At 38.9% G+C, this 21,901-nt stretch overlaps 1 protein-coding gene across 2 annotated transcripts in view; it reads right to left on the bottom strand.

Annotated features, from left to right (window-relative positions):
• kcnd2 (potassium voltage-gated channel, Shal-related subfamily, member 2) overlaps window positions 1-21,901 on the bottom strand; it is a 489,839-nt gene that overhangs the window by 5,045 nt on the left and 462,893 nt on the right. Inside the window, exons 3-5 of one of the 2 annotated variants that reach the window (XM_043709602.1) lie at window positions 12,669-12,767; window positions 7,744-7,839; window positions 5,473-5,532 (exon numbers count right to left, since the gene is read on the bottom strand). In XM_043709602.1, the coding sequence (XP_043565537.1) occupies window positions 5,473-5,532; window positions 7,744-7,839; window positions 12,669-12,767 (255 nt within the window). The remainder of the gene's footprint in view (window positions 1-5,472; window positions 5,533-7,743; window positions 7,840-12,668; window positions 12,768-21,901) is intronic. The other variant, XM_043709603.1, reaches the window with a different exon arrangement.

The following is a 21,901-nucleotide window of genomic DNA, read 5'->3' as shown; positions in this document are numbered from 1 at the left end:
CATGTCTAGAGCAAAAGTCAGGTACAATGCAGGGCAGCTTTGGACGGACCATTCTTGGCAAAGTGCATGGTGGCCTTTTAAAGATAGTGCTTGTGCTAGGAAAGCTGGTCACTTATTTTCATGAGTGGTGAGTTGTTCTGGGAAAGGCGTGTGGTAAGATGGGGTGGAAATTGGATTTGATACTCACCGAAGGAATGAACTGCCAACTAATGCAGTGAGTTTAGTAATATGGTGAGGAAAACTCACTTAACTTCACAGTGAGAATCAGTCCACAAACTTGCCACTTATCCAAAAAAGCCATAAGATTCAACCTCAAGACATTCCAGATCCTATCTGTGGTTCCTGATTGCACATTTTATTTTTATTACTTTTTGTCTGAGATGATAATGGTATGGGATAAGGTTTGAACAATACTTGTGCTAAATAATGGTTATTTATCCTGTTAGTATGAGATGTTGAATGATTTTATCACATAGCAATTTATAGGTTGAAACACAGCAAGTCCACAGCAAGCTTCTACAACAAGCATTGGATTACAAAATTTTAACACAAAATATCATACTCCAGCAGTACACACTAGGAGGGTGGCACCTAAGTCAGTAGGTGCCATAGACAACTTTGGATGTAAAATCCTATCAGGTGTACTGACCATTGCACCTAATTCCTGATGTGTTCTCCAGGGTATGCACCTTAACATTAGAATTTGTAAGCTCTGCTCCTTAGTACCCTAATGATGATGAATGGAAAATAATGACAAATAAATGGGGGTGGTGCCAGGGGACTGGAGAGTGGCGAATGTTGTGCCCCTGTTCATAAAAGGGAATAGGGATAACCCCAGGAATTACAGGCCAGTTCGTCTTACTTCGGTGGTAGGCAAAGTAATGGAAAGCGTACTGAGGGATAGGATTTACGAGTATCTGGAAAGACACTGCTTGATTAGGGACAACCAGCATGGATTTGTGAGAGGTAGGTCTTGCCTTATAAGTCTTATTGAATTTTTTGAGGACGTGACCAAGCATGTGGATGAGGGTAGAGCAGTGGATGTAGTGTACGTGGATTTTAGTAAAGCATTTGATAAGGTTCCCCATGGTAGGCTTATGCGGAAAGTCAGGAGGCATGGATAGCGGGAAGTTTGGCCATTTGGATAGAGAACTGGCTAACCGGTCGAAGTCAGAGAGTGGTGGTAGATGGTAAATATTCAGCCTGGAGCCCAGTTACAAGTTCTTAATGAGGTGGAGGAGCAGAGGGATCTTGGGGTCTATGTTCATAGATCTTTGAAAGTTGCCACTCAGGTGGATAGAGCTTGTAAGAAGGCCTATGGTGTATTAGCGTTCATTAGCAGAGGGATTGAATTCAAGAGTTGTGAGGTGATGTTGCAACTGTATAGGACCTTGGTAAGGCCATATTTGGAGTACTGTGTGCAGTTATGGTCACCTCATTTTAGGAAAGATATGGAAGCTTTAGAGAGGGTGCAGAGGAGATTTACCAGGATGTTGCCTGGAATGGAGAATAGGTTGTATGAGGATAGGTTGAGAGTGCTAGGCCTTTTCTCATTGGAACGGCGAAGGATGAGGGGTGACTTGATAGAGGTTTATAAGATGATCAGGGGAATAGATAGAGTAGACAGTCAAAGACTTTTTCCCCGGGTACAACAGAATGTTACAACGGGACATAAATTTAAGGTGAAGGGTGAAAGGTATAGGGGGGATGTCAGGGGTAGGTTCTTTACCCAGAGAGTGGTGGGGGCATGGAATGCGCTGCCTGTGGGAGTGGCAGAGTCAGAATCATTGGTGACCTTTAAGCAGCAATTGGATAGGTACATGGATGGGTGCTTAAGCTAGGACAAATGTTTAGCACAACATCGTGGGCCGAAGGGCCTGTTCTGTGCTGTATTGTTCTATGTTCTATGTTAAAATAAAGCAGGAAAGAGATTTTGGGTGAAATCAGGTGATATTGATGTTTGTAGTGTCACTTCAAATTGCTTGAAATCAAATTGCTTGATTCAGTGCAGCAACTACAATTTGAAACACATTCTTTTTTGTGGAAACACGGCATGATGTATCAAAGTGTTCATCAGTATATCTAGGCAATCATAGTGAGACAGGTCAGTACAGATCCTATATTGTTGGAAAGGTAGATGACTACAGAAAATATCAGTGATTTTATATGCACAGATTTAATAATAATACAATATTCAACAGTAGATCGACACAGCTACATGACCTCCACACCAATCCTGGATCTAACTGAGTGAATAATTTTGAACTTAGAATTTTAAAGGCATTGTTATGTGCTACTTTACTTACTCATAGATAAGAAATGAAATAAAGCTGCTTATAATGTTATCTTGTAATTGGGTGTACTGTGATTTGAAAAGTACAGATTAAGGATGTAAAGCATCCATTGTTTGTTGTGCACCAAACACTTAATTAACTCTTAGTTTAGTTGTACTTCAAGAATTCCAGATTTCGGGTTAGGTACCATGACGCTAAGCTAGTTTTGCTATTGTGGAAATAGTTATTTGAAAGGAGCATCTTAATGACTGTAAACTTGTTATAATTAAATAAATACTTATAAACAAAAAAAAATTACCAGTCTGATTTTCCTTTTTGTCTACATTGTAACCTAACTTGATTTGTCTTTAATATACTATATCTGAACTCTACTATCAGTGTTTTACCAAATTTCAAATATTTGAACATTTCTGATTATCTATTCCTCTATTTTTGAGTTTTGCTTTAGAGCTGGGATATAAATCCTAAAAAGCGGCCTCAAATTCATAGCTAACTAACTCTGAGATCTTGGTTTTTTTTACGGCAACAGGGTTTTGGAGCACTGTGGGCAGGAGTTACAATTAAGAAACCCAGAAGTACAGGTTCTTCCCAAATGCATTTGAGCTATTACATGGGACAGCTTTGGCTCCTAGCAGGTGGGGAAGATTTCCAGTAAAGACTGCAGTTGAAGAGCAGGTGGTTTTGGTGGTAGTGGTGGGGTTGGGTAGAATATAGTTATCAATGAGTTGGGGTGATCAGAGATGGGTTAGAGATGATTGAGAAGGAGGAGGACCTCAGGTAAGTTGACAGATGTAGGGGTGGGGGAACAATACTATTAGTCTTAGCTAGTTGAAGGTGGAAAAATTACTGCTGCTCCTCCTGGCCTGCAAACTGTGCTATAAAGGGACTTACATTGTGCATGCAACCATTTGTGACTCCTTTCACCTGCTGCATTTTCTGAAGCCTTGAAAACCCAAACAATAATGGTAAAACCTGGGTTCAATTCCACCATTGGATGACTGTCTGTTTGGAGTTTGCACATTCTCCCCATGTCTGTGTGGGTTTCCTCCCACAGATGTGCAGGCTAGGTGGTTTGGCCATGGGAAATGCAGGGTTACAGGGGTAGGGCAGGGGGAATGGTAGGTCTTGGTGGGGTCCTCCTCACAGGGTCAGTATGGGCTCGATGGGCCAAATGGTCTGCTTCCATACTGTAGGGATTCTATGAAAGTGACAAGGTCACATTTGCATAATTGCAAATATGATATCAACCAGTTCCTGCTTTGAGTCATGATAAATTTATGCAAGTAATTTAGTCCTTGCATTCACAGTGTTTGTTAAATAAACTAGACACAGAAGCAATAATATGACAACCATGATTCTGATTATGCAGCAATTAAAGTTATTTTAACCTAGAATTGGTAACTTAATATGTGAGAAAACAATTAATGATAGCCCACAATATTATGGTTATTCAAATAAATATATGAAAATTAGACAAACTGGTTTTGTGTTTAGAAAAAAAACACTTTGCATGTTTATTTTCATTTTAAAACCAGGTTTGGCTACACATTCCATTGAATCATAGAGTCATAGACATGTACAGCAATGGAAACAGACCCTTCAGTCCAACCCGTCCATGCCGACCAGATATCCCAACACAATATAGACCCACCTGCCAGCACCTGGCCCATAACCCTCCAAACCCTTCCTATTCATATACCCATCCAAATGCCTCTTAAATGTTGCAATTACACCAGTCTCCACCACTTCCTATGGCAGCTTATTCCATACCCGTACCACCCTCTATGTAAACATGTTGCCCCTTAGGTCTCTTTTATATCTTTCCCCTCTCACCCTAAACCTATGTCCTCTAGTTCTGGACTCCCTGACTCCAGGGAAAAGACTTTGCCTATTGTCCCAAATAAGATCCCAACAAGATCCCAATCAGATTCAGATAATTGTGCTGGGATGGCACCAACCTGCACAGAAAGGATCATGCCACAGATTCGCAGGACCAAGTGAGAGATGGTCGCGAGGTGCAAGCACCACTGCAGCTGAATCACTGGCACTTACTGTTCCATGCAGTCATAAAAGGTGATGTCATTCAGTTTTGAAGCTTATTGGTGGGGCTGTCACTGCTTTTATTTGTTTCCCAGATTCCAGCTATGCTCCCTTACCCTTAGTAGATAAAGGTGCCAAACAAGACTTAAAAACTGCACCTTTCTTCGAATGTCCAGATTTCCTGGCCTGAGCTTCCCCTGTGGGAGTCAGGTTAGTCGATCTAGTGTACACTTCACTGGCTGTAGCAGGCTCCAATTCTTTATCGGGTCCCAATTGGACCAAGCATACCAGAACTCCCCCAGCGGAAAATACCCCATCCCGTGTCCACCTACAGAAGCCATTTACCTTGCAAGGATCAAGTAGAAATTCTAGCCTGTATGAGGAATGCTAGGAATTCTCAGAAACAATGGAAACCCAGCATAACCCAGATCCATGCTGTCGTCCGATGGGTTTTGCTATTCTCCTGCTGGAATTATGGCAGATAAACAGCAGAACCTCCAGGCATATTTGGAACCACTAATTCTGTCCATTAAGTCCATAATTAAATTAAAATCTACTTACAATGTCAATGAATATAAATAGTATATTAAGAATACATTCATTTTTTTTCTTGGATCTGACCCAAGTTTATCCAAAAATCATTGTCTACATGTTTATGTAGGTTTAAAATTATCTTAATTACTATTGAATGTATTCTCAATGACTTTAAACTTTTCCAGTCCGAAGTTTAAAGTTAGAAACAATTTGCACCCACTTGCCACGATCCCTCCACCAGAAATAGATAACTGTACTTTCAACAACATGAAGGGGTAAAGAAAATCAGTGGATGTACTAAATGTATGTGGCATAATATTACCTACCAGTTTTCATTTGCCATTATTATTGCCTTATACATTTATCAAGTGGTGGACACTAATGCTAAGCTGGTCAATATTTTCCAGAAAGAATGACAGTAAACTTATTAAAACAGCAAAACAATAATGGCAGAGAAGCTTTTGCACAATCACCCAATATCAGCATACAACACAGACATGTTTAAACTGTCAAAGCATTAACAGCTGCAGCACAAATACCATAAAATGCAGAGTTACAGACACTTAAATTCAGATAATGCTGACACGAACAATCAAACTGGTACCTTAATAGACGTTGAAGACCGAATTGATAAGAGGGGATCATCCACAAGATAGGACAATCCCTACATGGTAACATGCCAACAAAAAAGAAACAGTAACTAATGCATAATTACAGTTTAAAATGAGTATATTCAAATATCTGAACAAAACAACAGCATCCCTTTTGAAACCTCCATTAACTGGGAGTGTTACACAACTGGTAAGTATGTAATATTTACGTTTATTTGTTAGAAAACCTCAGGGTTAAGTAACAAATCATAGCTAGATGAATTTTAAAGACTTTACAAAATGTTATGCAAACATGCATAAACATAAAAAAAGCTATGAAAAAGAGATGAATTATCTTTAAAGTACTCATTTGAGTTTATGCTGTACATTAGTCTTCTCTTCCATTCATGTAGATTAGATTAGATTAGTTGGCAGTTCATTCCTTCGCTGAAGCACAATCCACCCAGACCCATTCCCCTACATTTACCCCTTCACCTAACACTACGGACAATTTAGCATGGACAATTCACCTAACCTGCACATTTTTGGATTGTGGGAGGAAACCAGAGCAAACCCACACTGACACGGGGAGAATGTGCAAACTTCACATAGAGAGTCACCTGAGGCAGGAATTGAACCCGGGTCTCTGGTGCTGTGAGGCAGCAGTACTAACCACTGTGCCATATAAGGCAGATGATTTCACACTATCTACTCAAGTAATATTTTTAGAGTTAACCGGTTATCTTTTGTATTATAATAATATTAGATAAAAAGATTTAAACAATTGCCACTGAATCCCAAGATTGTAAGTTAATATTTTGACATTTAGCTGACAAAGAAATTTTAAAAATTACTTAAATGGCACTAGTAAAACATGTTCTGATCAAAAAGAGATATGTTAAATTTCAACAATTTTGATGAGGAAGGAAGAAATAGCCTAAGTGATTGACGATTTTCATGAATACTATAAGGAACATTCTTTAGGTATCCTTACACAGCAGTTTCTTCAAAACAAATATTCATCACACAGAGTGAGCCATGTAAATTTATTTCTGCTCTGTGCAGAGTATTTGACATGAACAAGGAATGCTTTATATGATATAGCCTTAGAGTTTGAATGTATGTTTCTGTCAGCTAACTGAGGGGCATATGGACTGTAACAGTAAGCTTTTACCTCTTGGTTCCAGATCTGACTGCAATAGCCCAATACAAAATGAGCTGTTAATCCAGCTTCTTGTTGATGTGCAGCCAGAACCAAAAAATAATATTAAATTAGCACCCCGACTCAGAGAGCTACTCAGTCTTAAAGACTACTCAGATGTAAATTTAATTAGTTACAATGGTACTATGTAAAGCTCTCAGATTAAAAGTCGAGGCTTATTGCTCGAGTACAACACGTAATCGTTTCTCATATCTGACTGGGAAATAATTCATGCTGAAATGAAGTGTTCTCACACTAACACCCAGTACCTTAATGGAGGTATACATATAAATAAAAATGACATCTGAGTTTGAAAAATATGCAGACAGCAAACACTTCAGACACAGTTCTACAAATAATAAGATCCCTTGCACTTTTCGTCAGAAATACGAGACATGCAAATCTTTCTTGCAGCTTCAGTTGTGGTTGGCACATACTTTGCAAACATAGATGGTTAATAAAACACGATGATGGTTTATGAAACATAAAAGAATTTTCACTAGTGGATTGAAATTCCTGCAGGTTATTTTTATCACAGATGCATTTCCAGGAATTTCTTCAACGTACTTGTTTTTATCGAAGTCCTTAACCCAAAGTTTATTTTAATTAAATATTTATTTCCCATTGCTTATTCTATTTATATAGTATGATACATCTTCAATAAGAGAAAATCTAACCATCTCCACTTAATGTTCAGTGGCATTAACATTGCTAATTATTCCTCCACCAATATCTCAAGCGTTTCCATTGCCCAATAACTGAATTGGACTAGCTATATAAGTAATATGGAAACAAGAGCTACAACTAGACCCTTTCACATATTATTTGGAATATTCTTATTTTGATTTTGCTTCCAGTGTATTCCCATTGGAGGTGAAAGGCATGATGGTGTAGTGCTGTGTAACAGATTATTTTTGTTAAAATCTTTTCAGCAAATAAGTAAATTCATTTTGCAAATATCGTCATAATTTTAGGTCAATCCACTTTCAAACAAAAATGCAAAAACACACAAAAAAACTATTTCTCAGAGGATGAGCTCATTTCACTTCCACATTTTCATGAGACCTTAGATGTCATTCCTTACCGTAGTTTTTTCCAAACAGTGTAACAGATGGTGATGTTGCCTCTGAAATGAAGACCCTGACTTGCTAACTAGGGCTTGTTCTTCGTCATTAGACAACTAGAAAAAACATGAAGTAAAGAACTAAAAATATGTAGATAATTAAAGAAATTCTAAACTCTGGTTCAATATAAATATATGTTTTACTTTTACTTGTATGTAATCTGAAAAATACATAAACATCAAATTTCATTAGGATAGTCAGAGTTAATTTTTTTTTCTCCACTTGGTGTGTGCAATGGAGACATTGGTAAATCATCCATTTGCTCCTCCATGTCCAAGACTAAAAAAGAGCACAGTTAGAAGACTTCAGGGTACAAGGATTTAGCTTTTTTATATTGAAGAGACCATAAGACACAAAAGTAGAAGTAGGCCATTACCCATTGACTCTGCTGTGCCAGTCATGGAGATCATGGCTGATATAATAATTGTCAGCTCCATTTTCTTGTCTTTACCCCATAACCCTGGATTCCCTTATTGATTAAACATTTGTCTAACTCAGTTTTGAATACGACCCAGCCTTGATAGCTCTCTATGTAAGAAATGTTATTGATTCCTCACTCTCTGAGGGAAGGTATTTCTCCTCATCTCTGTCTTAAATGAGTAATCCCTTACTCTGAGATTATACCCTCAAGACCTAGATTCTCCCACAAATGGAAAGTACCTCTCCATATCCACCCTCGTCAAGTCTTCTAAGAATCTTATATGCTTGAATAAGGTTACCTCTCATTCTTATAAACTGCAAAGAGTATAGTTTCAACTACTGAACACCTCCATTACCTGTATCAACCTAGTGAACATTCTCAAGAATACTTCTACTGCCAGTATATTTTTCCTTAAATAAAGGGAACAAACCTGATAACAGCATTTCAGTTATTGTCTGATTTGTGCCTTGCATAGTTTACTCCATTCCCTTTGAAACAAAGGCCATTATTCCATTCACCTGCTCATTTTCCAATGAGTTTGGGTACTAACTTTTCACGCATGAAGGTTCCTCCAATCCCTCTATCTATGCTGCAGATTTCTGTCGTTTTTTCTCAATTTAAACAATATGCAGCTCTTTGTTCTTTGTACCAAAGTGAAAAACCTCACATTTGAGATGTACCGAATTGACATATATAAGATGCTAAAGGGAATTGACAAAGTGGATGCAGAAAGGATGGTTCCTCAAATGGGGCAAGTCAGAGCGAGAGGTCATACTTTAGGATAAGGGATAGCAGATTTAAAACAGAGATCAGGAGAAATTATATCTCTCAAAAGGTCGTAAATCTGTGGAATTCCCTGCCTTAGAGTGTGGTGGATGCTGGGGATAGTAAGTAAAATTAAGGAGGAGATAAGAGATTTTTAATTAATGATGAGTTGAAGGGTTATGTAGAGTGGGCAGGAAAATGAAGTTGAGGCCAAGATGAGATCAGCCATGATCGTATCAAATTGCAGAATAGGCTCGAGGGCTGAATTGACTACTCCTGCTCTAGCTCTTACATTTTATTTCCCACATTATTATTCCATCTGCTAAGTTTTTCCCACTGACTTAGACTGTCTATATCTCTCTCTAGACTGTCTGTGCCATTCTCACCACTTGTTTTTTCCAACTATTTTTGCATCATTTGTAAACTGGTCTATTGTACATTTATTTTCCTCATCCAAGTCATTAATATATATCGTCAACATTTATGGCCCAGCATTAACCAACCATACAACAATAATCACAGGTTGCTATCCTGAAAATACCTTTATCCTAACTCTCTGCCTTCTATTAGTTAGTCAATCCTCCATCATGGGCTCTTAACTTTTATTCATATTTTTGTTATTAGAAGATCTCACACCTTACATTGACTAATGTAATTGATTCCTGGGAAGGGATTGCTTACTTTTTAATAGAAGGAAAATAGTAAAAGTTTGGAAGTGTATTGTCACTAAAGATCTCTCACCTGTCATACTTGTAAAGGAATGGCTTTTTCATGTGCAAATAGGGAACGTATCCCTCAATTGAGGCTGGAAAATTTGACACCTTACCAACAGTTCTGATGAAGAGTCACTGGACTGGAAATATTAACTGTTTTATTGCCTACAGATGCTGCCAGACCTGTTCAGTTTCTCCAAATACTCTATATTTTTGTTTAGTAACATTCCTATTCGTATTGATGTTCTAATCCTGAGTCTTGGAACACAATATTCTCTCACAATTTAACTTTTTCTTAAGTTTATACAACAGGGTATCTGATTGTCCACTTTATTTATTTTCCATTCTGTATCTCTTTTACTTTTGTCTCTCCTGCAGCAGAATTTCACTTTTCAGCAGAATTCCCTTGCTGCAGTATCCTTCCTCTGCAGTGATTTATTTTTTCCATGATTCATCTCTGCTGCAGATTTCTCCTCTCACTGATTAACTTATTTTTTTTCTTCTTGTCTGCACCTGGCTGGTTTTAAAATCATTTTTGATGCAATTGCCTGTTAGTGGGTAAAGTGTTTAGCAAGGCTGAAGATCTGGAGGTACTGCTGATCTTAATCATGACCAGACACGAATAATATTGTGCTAATTCCTGTCTATCAGCCAGCCATACTGACTGCCTGGGTCAGCAGGCAGTAGCAACAGGATGTCACATTTTGGGTGGTTCTCAGCAATCGGTAGTGAGCATTGTGCGATTGAGTGCAGATGCTTCTTCAGGCTGGGATCTGAATTGGGATGGGTGAGGAGATGGAGCCTATAGAACTACTCAGTCATAACTGAGAGGAAGGGGAGCAAACTAAAAGGAGCTATTCCCAGCAATCATGCCTCCCACCTCAGATCTGGTACTTGACAGTAAAAGTGCAGGTCTTCTCTTTACCTACAGTTAGACTTAGTGGGCAACATCTATTATATCATCAGGCCATTGGTATTGAATGTTAATTAGCCCCCTACCTGCTTCTCTTTGGAGTTTCATTGCCGATCTCATCATTAAAATGGATGGGAATGAGGTCTAGTTGCTTGATTCCATTGCTTTAACCCTCCGTGATCCTCTCCCACTCATTGCTGTGATGAGGAATGGGGTTTTGGGGGAAAAGGCAGTTTACCATCCAGTAGGAGAAAGTGAGGACAGCAAATGCTGGAGATCAGAGTCATGAGTGTGGTGCTGGAAAAGCACTGCAGATCAGGCAGCATCCGAGGAGCAGAAGAGCCAATGTTTTGGGCACAAGCCCTTCAGCAGGAAGCTTCCTGATGAAGGGCTTGTGCCCGAAACGTCAATTCTCCTGGATGCTGCCTGACCTGCTGTGCTTTTCCAGCACCACTCTCTCAAGTTTAAAATCAAGGTCAATTATTCAAGAAGCCCATGCAATTTGTGTCTAATACTGATGGCGAAAGGGTACATTTTATGCCTCAAGTTGTTCTTTGTATTGTGTCTTTTTTGATGTTTTGGCTGCTGTGAAAACAAACATTGATAAATGAGTGAGATTAACTGCAGGTTGGGTGGGCGAGAAAACGTTTCTTCCAGTGAATTCCTCCTCATTGTTATAAATACAGGAAATGTTGGGTGGAAATCTCAGTTACTTGCATAAACAGGGTCATCACCCAACATCTGACATGTGATGGAAGAAGCTGCAAAATTATTTGCTGATTTCTTGTATCCCTGCTCACAGTCAGGATGGGGTATTGAAACTTCATTGTGATGCCTGGATGCTAATCTGACCTGTCTCTTTCAAGCTGCCATTTGGACGAAGAAGTGATATCCTGCAGTTAATTACAGGCAAATGACCTCTTGCTGTTTGAAGTACCTTTACATTAATAATTGCTTGGATCCTTTGATCGGGACAGGCTACTTTATCTCAAAGTCAAAGAAACCCATCGGGAAAACTTCACCTTTTCGTACATATTTTAACACCATTGCTGAAATTTTGCCAATACAGCAAGGGAAGCCCTGAAGAAATTCATCTTTATTAAGCCAAGCCATTAACCAAACTATTTTTTTAGAAAATTATAGACAAATCAACTTGGCAAACAGTTTAAAGTTGAAAATGCAGAACATAATCGATGAACAACTTCAGGAAAAGTATTGATTTGGTATTCAAAATACCTTTCTTTGGAGTATCACATGGAAACCGTTGGTCTCCATGCTTTTATAACATCCAGCTCAATTTCAACATTACCCGAATAAAGGATATCTTTTGTTACATGAAATGGTGTCAGAGCAAATAGGGCATGGTAATGGAGATTGTTGGAATGTTTCAAATTGTTTTAAATCTTACCCTTTTACGAGACCATCTGTGGCGGTTTTAATTATCCTAGTCTTTTCCCTTCCTCAACAGTTCACCAGCCAATGCTGGTCTTTGGTTGAACATTTTTGCATTGGTGAGACTACCTAGTATACCTCCTTGTTTTGTGATGCAGATTTCTGTATTGTCTGGTTTGTGCCTGACTTTCTGGGAGGCAAATATTTATTTTCACTGTTTTTTCCATTTGATACAATCAACATCCCAGGGAGGATTTAAAACACATGGGTTACTGCCAGCACATACCGCAGTTGGAACTACTGCTGTGCTCGTAAACTGTATAGCTTGATGTTGTTCAATGGCTTCCTCTTTTGTAATCCTCCAGTAATGGTCATGCATCCATCACACATTGTCAGTTTTTAATAAGTCCTAGCCAGAGCTCCCAGTGATCACTTTCAAAACATACATAAATCAAAGGGAGAACTTGCTTGTCTGTATAGGAAAATACAGAATACATTGAAGTCCTGTGTTCACGTTAATGATTTCAGTATCAGTGGAAGCAGTTTCACTCTTATAAATGAAAGCAAACAAATATCAGCAAACATGGAAATTGGGTACTACTGGCTGATTTTGTTTGGCTCAATCCTGTTTGCTGAGAGAGGAAGAATGAAATACAACCCTAAGTTCTCAACAGCCATTACCTGCTCCAATGAATCACTTAGTAAGCCATTGTGCTTGCTCTGCATATAAGCACTTGCACTCCCACTCTTTGCCACACGGATTCTTGCAAGTCTGGCTTTCTGTAAAAAAAAACATACAAATCTATCAATAATGCATCTGCAATTTTTTCCTTTCCCATTATATTTCACATTGACGAAAGAATATTCATTTTAAAAATCCTTTACCGAGGAATGACATTTGTATAAGAAAATTATTGATTGATTATAGTTTTAGATCAAAAATATTCACCCAAATAAACGTTTTAGTCTCTGTCATATAAAATGTCCAGTTTATATATTGGACATTTGAGGCATTATTTTTTATTTTATTCACCTGCAAAATCGGTTCGTTCTTACAATGATAAAATTGCTATTTGTGTAAACATTCAGCTTAAGATTTGGTCACTATCTTAACATTCACAAAGATTCACTGGAATTATGTTGAAAACAAACTGGTATGGACTCATTACCCCTCACTGCAAGAAATATGTTTAGATTGCACTGACATATTTTTCTGCTCATCATATAAATTTTCTAAACTATTGAAGATTTCCATCTGTTCAACTAGATGAAACTTGGACCATACTGACCAACATACATATTGTTGCCTATCAGATTCAGTTCATGCCACATCCATCCATATTGAGATGTTGTAGTCTCTTGTCAGGCCATCTACCTCCAGACCTGCTCAAAGCCATGCCCCAAGGCTACCTACATTAATTTCTCTCAATGAAAGACAGCAACCCTCCAATAGGATAGCACTGTGGAGGACCAGTAGAAAAGTCAAAGGCACATGGAAGACAGACACCAAAGGAAGCTGACTTTATGTGGATCATTTCATGATTTGTTTATAAATTTGGTTTGGAATGTTTATGTCTGGTGTCTTTTTACTTTCCCATTATGGCCAAGTGGATGCTGTGGACTCTGGGTGAATGGAGAATTAGGATTATGATTATTGACATTGCACCAAGATGAATTCTTCATGGACAGTCTGATTAGAAAATGGTTGGCTAGATTGCCATCTCCCTTCCTTTCTATCACATCATGCTCCTGTTTTTCAGTTACATGCTTTAAAACTGGAGGCACAAACTCTCTCCTCATGATGGTGAGGAAATGTATCATACAGCAGATCACCACAATTATTGCAACCTGCTCTGCGAGAACACAACTGGGCTTGTTCAAACGGATCCAAACACTATTTCAATGTGTAAATGTTTCAAACACATTTTGCCTGGTAGCATGGTTATAGTTGTTTTGTTGTAAGCGATAGTTCCATTCTTGAGCGATCTTGCATTACAAGAAAATCATGCAGTAGCCAATGGAGCTGGTATCACATTATAACCAAAATAGGTATGGAATATTCATGTTCTACAAATAAAGATCTGAATTCTTCAATCGTGGTAAAGTCAATTTGTGTTGAAGAAACACGCTTTATAACAGAACCGATTGGTTTCGTTTATGTCAATAATGCATGCATGTGTTGAGGTTCCTCACTGAACTCAGTAGCTATGTCATTTGAGGGTAGTCTTTATTGGCCCAGCGCTACTGTTAGGACATTAATGGAGTAACATCCATTGTGGCTATATTAGAGGGACAGGTTGACACTGCAGAAATCACAAGATGGTTTGTGTGTAGTCAATAGCATTCCTACCATAGAGAAGACTTCAATCCTAGCAAAGACAGAATTAAGTGTTGTCTACATAATTGACTAATCAATTATAAAGAATTACCCATTCTTTGACCTGATCACTTTTATAGCCACTGACAATCCAGTCCTTGACCTGTTTAGTAGCACTTGCAGCTGCACCAGGTTGCAAATTTCAGTGAAGTCTTGACAACGCGTACATTATTCTTCATCGAGGGTTAGATAAGAGAACTTCTCCTTGAATATATGGAAGCAAATAGACTCTTGTTCAGAACCTTTTCCAAATATTGGCTGGAAATGCTATATTCGACTACTTTAGATGGGTTAGTTTTTGTCAAGCTGTGCAGGAGGGTTTCCTGACAATATGAAGAGAGGCCAACAAGAGGCAAAGCCACATTGGATTTGCTATTTGGTAATGAATCAGGCCAGGTGTTAGATTTGGAGGTAGGTGAGCATTTTGGTGAGAGTGACCACAATTCGATTACATTTACTTTAGTGATGGTAATGGACAGGCATATACCGGAGGGCAAGAGTTATTGCTGGGGAAAGGCAATTATGAGGCAATTAAGCAGGATTTAGGATGCATAGGATGGGGAAGGAAACTGCAGGAGATGGGCACAACTAAAATGTGGAGCTTGTTCAAGGAATAGCTACTGCATGTCCTTGATAAGTATGTACCTGTCAGGCAGGTAGGAAGTGGTTGAGTTAGGAAACTGTGGTTTACTAAAGAAATTGAATTTCTTGTCAAGAGGAGGAAGAAGGCTTATGCAAAGATGAGGCATGAAGACTCAGCTAGGGCACTTCAGAGATACAAGTTAGCCAAGAAAGACCTAAAGAGAAAACTAAGAAGAGCCAGGAGGGGACATGAGATGTCTTTGGCAGGTAGGATCAAGGAAAACCCTAAATCGTTCTACATGGATGTCAGGAATAAAAGAATGACTACAGTATGATTAGGGTCAGTCAAGGACAGTAGTGGAAAGTTGTGCTTGTAGTCTGAAGAGATAGGAGAGGTGCTAAATGAGTATTTTTCATCAGTATTCAACGTGGTCAAGAAGAATACTGAGATACAGGCTCTTAGACTAGGCAGGATTGAGGTTTATAAGGAGATAGTGTAAGCAATTCTGGAAAACATGAACATAGATAAGTCCCCTGAGCTGGATGGGATTTATCCGAGGATTCTCTGGGAAACTGTGGAAGAGACTGCAGAACCTTTGGCTTTGATCTTTATGTGTCATTGTCAAAGGAATAGTGCCAGAAGACTGGAAGAAAGCAAATGTTGTCTCCTTGTCCAAGAAGGGGAGTAGAGATAATCCTGGTAATTATAGACCAGTGAGCCTTACTTCAGTTGTGGGTAAACAAGAGATAGGATTTATAATCATCTAGAAAGGGATAATTTTATTAGGGATAGTCAACATGGTTTTGTGAAGGGTAGGTCATGCTTCACAAACCTTATTGAGTTCTTTGAGAAGGTGACCAAACAGGATAAAGTGGATGATGTGGTGTATATGGATTTCAATAAAGCGTTTGATAAGGTTCCCATGGTAGGCTATTGCAGAAAATACGGAGGCACGAGATTGAGGATGATGTAGCAGTTTGGATAAAAAATTGGCTAGATGTAATAAGACAGAGGCTGGTGGTTGATGGGAAACGTTTATCCTGGGGTTCAGATACTAGAGGTATACCACAAGGATCTGTTTTGAGGGCACTGTTATTTGTTACTTTTATAAATGACCTGGATGAGGGCATAGAAGGATGGGCTGGTAAATGTGCGGATGACACTCAGAGTTGTGGATAGTGCCGAAGGATGTTGCAGGGGGACATAGATAAGCTGCAGAGCTGGGCTGAAAGGTGGCAAATGGAGGTTAATGCAGAAAAGTGTGAGGTGATTCACTTTGAAAGGAGTGACAGAGCTAGAGAATACTGGGCTAATGGTAAGATTCTTGGTAGGATAGATGAGCAGAGGGATCTCGGTGTCCATGTATATAGATCTGTGAAAGTTGCCACCCAGGTTGATAGGGTTGTTAAGAAGGTGTAGGGTGTGTTAGCTTTTATTGAGTTTCAGTGCCACGAGGGATTGAGTTTCAGTGCCACGAGGGATTGAGTTTCAGTGCCACGAGGTCATGTTGCAGCTGTACAAAACTCTGGTGCAGCCACATTTGGAGTATTGCGCACAGTTTTGGATGCCATATTAGAAGAAAGTGAGGACTGCAGATGCTGGAGACCAGAGTTGAAAAGTGTGGTGCTGGAAAAGCGCAGCAGGTCAGTCAGCATCCGAGGAGCAGGAAAATCGATGTTTCGGGCATAAGCCCTTCTTCAGGAATTAGGAAGGATGCGGAAGCATTGGAAAAGGTGCAGAGGAGATTTACCAGGATGTTGCCTGGTATGAAGGGAAGGCTGGGGGGTTCACACGCTGTTTGCATTAGAGAGAAGGTTGAGAATTGAATTAATAGAGACATAGAAGATGATCAGACAGTTAGATAGGGTGGACAGTGAGAGCCTTTTTCCTCGGATGGTGTTGGCTAGCAAGAGGGGACACAGCTTTAAATTGACAGGTAATAACTATAGAATAGTTGTCAGAGAGTAGTAAGGATGTGGAATGCCCTGCCTGCAACAGTAGTAGACTCTCCAACTTTAAGGGCACTTAAATGGTCATTGGTTAAACATATGGATGATAATAGAATAATGTAGGTTAGATGGGCTTCAAATTGGTTTCACAGGGCTGAAGGCCTGTACTGCACGGCAATTCTATGTTCTATGCTCCTCTTCTCCCTTCCAGTGAGTTGTTCTGGTCTGTGTGATCCCAGCCAGTGGACTCATGTTAGGGGATAAATAGTTTGTGCAGAAAGCTTAAAATCAGCAAAAAACTTTTCAAATTTGTCCATGAGTGTCGGGTAAGGTTAACATTTATTGACAGTCATTTAATATATACTTCCCACTGAAATCTGGGTTCAGGTACTCTTATAGTAATTAGGAATATATTAACCCATGAAGCATTGATTAGAGTTCAGGACCAGCATGTTCCTATGAGGATGAAATGTAAGGATGGCAAGATTTGGGAACCCGGGATGACAAGAAATATTGAAAGTTTCATAAAAAAAAAACTTAAACAAGGAGTTGGGAGGGCTAAAAGGGGCCATGAAATATTCTTGGCAAGTCAGATTGAGGAGAATCCCAAGGCATTTTACACATATAATAGGAGCAAGAGGGTAGCTGGGGAAAGAATGGCCCACTCAAGAGCAAAGGAGGAAATTTATGTGTGGAGCCAGAGGAATTGGGTGAGGTCCTTATTGAGTACTTTGCATTGGTATTCACCATGGAGAAGATCATGGATGACGGTAAGCTTTGGGATTCGTATGTTGATATTTTAGGGCAAGTCGATATTAAGAAGAAGGAGCTGTTGGGTGTCTTGAAAACCATTAAAGTACATTAAGTCCCCAAGGCCTAATGGGATCTAACCCAGGATACTGAAGTATGCAAGGGATAAGATTGCTGAGGCCTTGACAGAGATCTTTGTATCCTCTTTAGCCACAGGTGAGGACCCAGAAGACTGGGAAATAGCCAAAGTTGTGTTTTTGTTTAAGAAGGGCAATAGGGATAATCTGGAAAATTACAGGCCAGTTAGCCTTACATCAGTGGTAGGGTTATGATTGAAGAATATTATTATGCACAGGATTTACTCAAATTTAGAAAAAAAAATGGACTTATTAGGGATGGTCAGCATGATTTTATGTGGGGGTGGTCTTGTTTCTCAAATTTGATTTTTTTTGAGGAAGTGACAAAGATGGTTGATGAGGGCAAGGCAGTGGATGTTGTCTGCCTGGACTGTACTAAAGCATTTGACAAGATCCCTCATGGTGGTCTAGTCAAGAAGATTAAGGCACATGGGATCCACAGTGAGTTGGTAAATTGGATAAAAAACTGGCTTGGTCACAGAAGACAGAGAGTAGTTGTGGAGGGTGTTTTTCTGACTGGAAGGATCAGTTCTGGGACCTTTGTTGTTTGTCTTATACATAGATGAGCTGGATGAAAATTTAGATGATGTGATTAATATGTTTGTGGATGACATGAAAATTAGTGTAGTTTTGGACAGTGAGGAAGGTTGTAAAGGATACAGCAGGCTATAGATCAGTTGTAAAGTTAAGTGGTGAAATTGCAAATGGAGTTCAATTTGATCAAGTATGAGGTACTACATTTTGGGAGGTCAAATGCAGGAGGAAAATATACAGTAAATAGAAGGATCCTGAGAAGCATTGATATACTTGGGGTGCAAGTCTATTGCTCCCTGAAAGTGGCAACACAAGTGGATAAGGTGGTAAATAAGGTGAATGTATGCTTGCCTTCGTTCCTCTGGACATTGAGTATAAAAGTTAGCAAGTCGTGTTGCAGCTGTATAAAACTTTAATTAGACCACATTTGGAGTATTGTGTGCACTTCATGTCGTCCCACTATAGGAAGAATGTGGAGACTTTGGAGAAGGTGCAAAAGAGTCCTTTTCCCAGGTTGGAAATGTCAAGCACTAGGGGGAAAGTTTAAAGGAGTTTAAGGTGAGGGGGGAAGTTTAAAGGAGATATGTGAGAAAGGGTGGTAGGTGCCTGGAACATGCTGCCGGGAGAGGTGGTAGAACAGATAAGAAAGCAAAGTTTAAGAGGTGTATAGACAGACACATGAACAGGCAGGGAATAGGAGGATATGAACGATATGCAGGCAGATGGGATTAGTTTAGAATGGCATCATGGTTGGCCAAGACAGGTTGGGCTGCAGGACCTGTTCCTGTGCTATACTGTTCTATTCATTAACAATGAAAGACCAGAGATATAGTTCCAAGCCAAGGTGATGTGTGCCTTGGAGGGAAGTCCGCAGACGGTGGTGTCGTGTACTGCTGCTGCCTTTGTTTTCTACAGGGAAAAGATCTTGGTTTTGGAAGGTGCTACCAAAGAAATCTAAGAAAGTTACTACTGTGCATTTTAGGTCCTACCACACCATACCCTGTGGTCCTGCGCAACTACATTTGCTAATATAGGAAGCACCAAACACGTGGAACCATAGCAGCTGCAAAAAGAATTCCACTGAAAACTGGCACCTAAGTAGTTATTGATGTCCTTAAATAATGCTGTTGGGGCTCCTTCCTGCTGCTGAATGCACAATGCAGTTATGCAAGGTTAAGGGAGGGTGTTAGCTGCAGTATGCTCTAAAATGACCGTTGATATCAAATCAGCATTGCACAAAACAGGATATTCCAACCCAATGGTCAAATGCCAATGTCTACACTCCACTAATATTCCTTACCCACTCGACTTATTTCACTCTTAGCTTTTTATCCATTGTGTACTTATAGTTTTCCTTGAGGTATCTTTGCCATTTGCCTCAACATGTTCCATATTTACACGTCAGCAAGTTACACATTCTCACCACTTTGAGTAAGGAACTTTCTTGTGAAGTCCTTACTGCATTTATTAGGACTCATCTTGTTTTGTGGTCCTTAGTTTTGGAATGTAATATAGTTTCAAATTTTGCTGTTGTTACAACTATGTTGAATAAAAACTTGAAGCTGCTCTTGCATCAGTTGGTTACATATATGGCAAATATAACTGAAATTCAACTACAATGTGGACAAAAACAGGATTAGCTCGAGAAGGTCTCATTATTACTTCACATAAGACAATAACAGGAAAAAAAACCTACAAGCCTCCTTTAAAATCAAATCACATTTTCTTTGTCAACCATTTAAAGATTATACATCACCTAATGTTTAAGATTAAATACATCTGTGTGCGCATTTATTAAAATTCTCATCACTGGCTCTGATATACTTGAGCGTACAGATGGCATGTGCATTGGTGTTATTTTTGGCATTTATCTGATCAAATATTTTGCTGAAGAATTTTGACAGATGATTTCTATTTATCTTATTTTACTGTGCACCTAAAGCTTACTATAAAAATATGCACTCACATGAAGAGAATATTAGGACAGTCAATTTGAATACGACTGCATATTTTTGCAAAGGATTCATCTGGATAATGAAGCCCATTAAAGCAATGTTCTGTGAAACTTTCTCCATCAGGTATTAAAGGTTAATAAAGTAATAATATCTCCCAATCACACACTTAGCTTTATTAACTAGCTCTCGGCTTCTGCTCCTCCTGTGAAAATGTCACAAAAAACAGTTAAAATACTGAGTGATGGTAGAAATCTGTGATCATGTTTCATCATAAATCGTATCAGATGAAAACAATATCATTGGGTTGCACTTGTCAAATAACTGAAAATTGTTGAGGAAATTCATAGTATTTGTATAAACTACTACTATTGTAAAACATTGACGAAGCAATGCAAGACTACTTGAGCTTGAACACAACCATCATAGACACTTACAAGATACGAGAAGGCCAATGTATCCATCCTGTTTACACTAGCTCTTTCAAAGAACAATATGTGTAATCCCTCCAAAAGTCTATAAGATCCTCATCTTCAAGTTACTGCCCAACTCTCATTTAAAATTATCAACGGAATCAACTTTCCCCACCTTATTAGATAGTGTGCCAGATCCTGACAACTCCAGGTGAAAAGAGAGCACCATCATCTTCCTTTTAGATCTGTAGCCAATGATTTTGAATTTATTATGTCTAGTTATTGATCTATTTGCGAGAGAGAATAGTTTTATCCTGTCTGCTTTATCAAAGACTGCATCATCTTGAAAATCACTATTAGTTCATCATCTAAGATAATGCTTAATGAAGGACAGCCCTAAACTTTCCAACCTCTCCTTTCCTCAGTAACATCCGGATAAATCTATTTGGTACCCTTTTACTACTCTTTCATATCTTTCCTTACATGTCATGCCAAGAATTATTCACAATTTTCTGGCTGAGATGTAACCTATGATTTATTGTTACTATTTCCTTATTTTCTTGATGATTTATTACATTGATTGGTTTCAGCAATATCCTAATACTCACGATGAAATATAACAAAAGAAGTCTAGTTCACTCTATTCTAGTTCATCCTGAAGTTTTTTTTTGCTTTAAAGGTCACATCAGGACGAATGTGATTCCACAGCAGTTAGTGTAAATTCAAGTGAAAGTAGATTCTGAAAACAACTCGCAGCAAGTGTGGATGAACTTTTTTTTTAGTATCTGGAATGTCTAATATTCGTTTAAAAATTCATTATTTTACTGCTATACAACGTCAAACCACCTGTTTCCAAATTAGAAAAAAAAACTCGGGATTGGGTTTTTGTCCAAGTGCAGACGAGCATTTCAGTATAGAATAGCTACACTGTGATTTTTCTTAAAGGAAATCCAAGTTTCCTGCATTTTCCCAAACCATACCATTTTTCTTTGGCTTTAGTGGCAGATTGGGAATGCCTAATGTACAAGATAGACTTGAGTCTTCACTGAAGCCATATTTAATGGGATGTGGTTGGGACTGGGGGGATTGGATTTCTTCCTGCAAACATTTTTTCCTCTGGTGGTGCAGCAATTTGGAATCTCTTTGCAATCATGTTAAGTTTAAGTTTTGTGAGAAAAACCGCAAATCTCCTGAGGATCTGGGAACATTCAGAACAGTT

This window comes from Chiloscyllium plagiosum, chromosome 19, assembly GCF_004010195.1.
Source record: "Chiloscyllium plagiosum isolate BGI_BamShark_2017 chromosome 19, ASM401019v2, whole genome shotgun sequence".
Classification (NCBI taxonomy): Eukaryota; Metazoa; Chordata; class Chondrichthyes; order Orectolobiformes; family Hemiscylliidae; genus Chiloscyllium; species Chiloscyllium plagiosum.
Note: the sequence above shows the minus strand (reverse complement) of the source record. Positions and strands in the feature narration are given on the sequence as shown.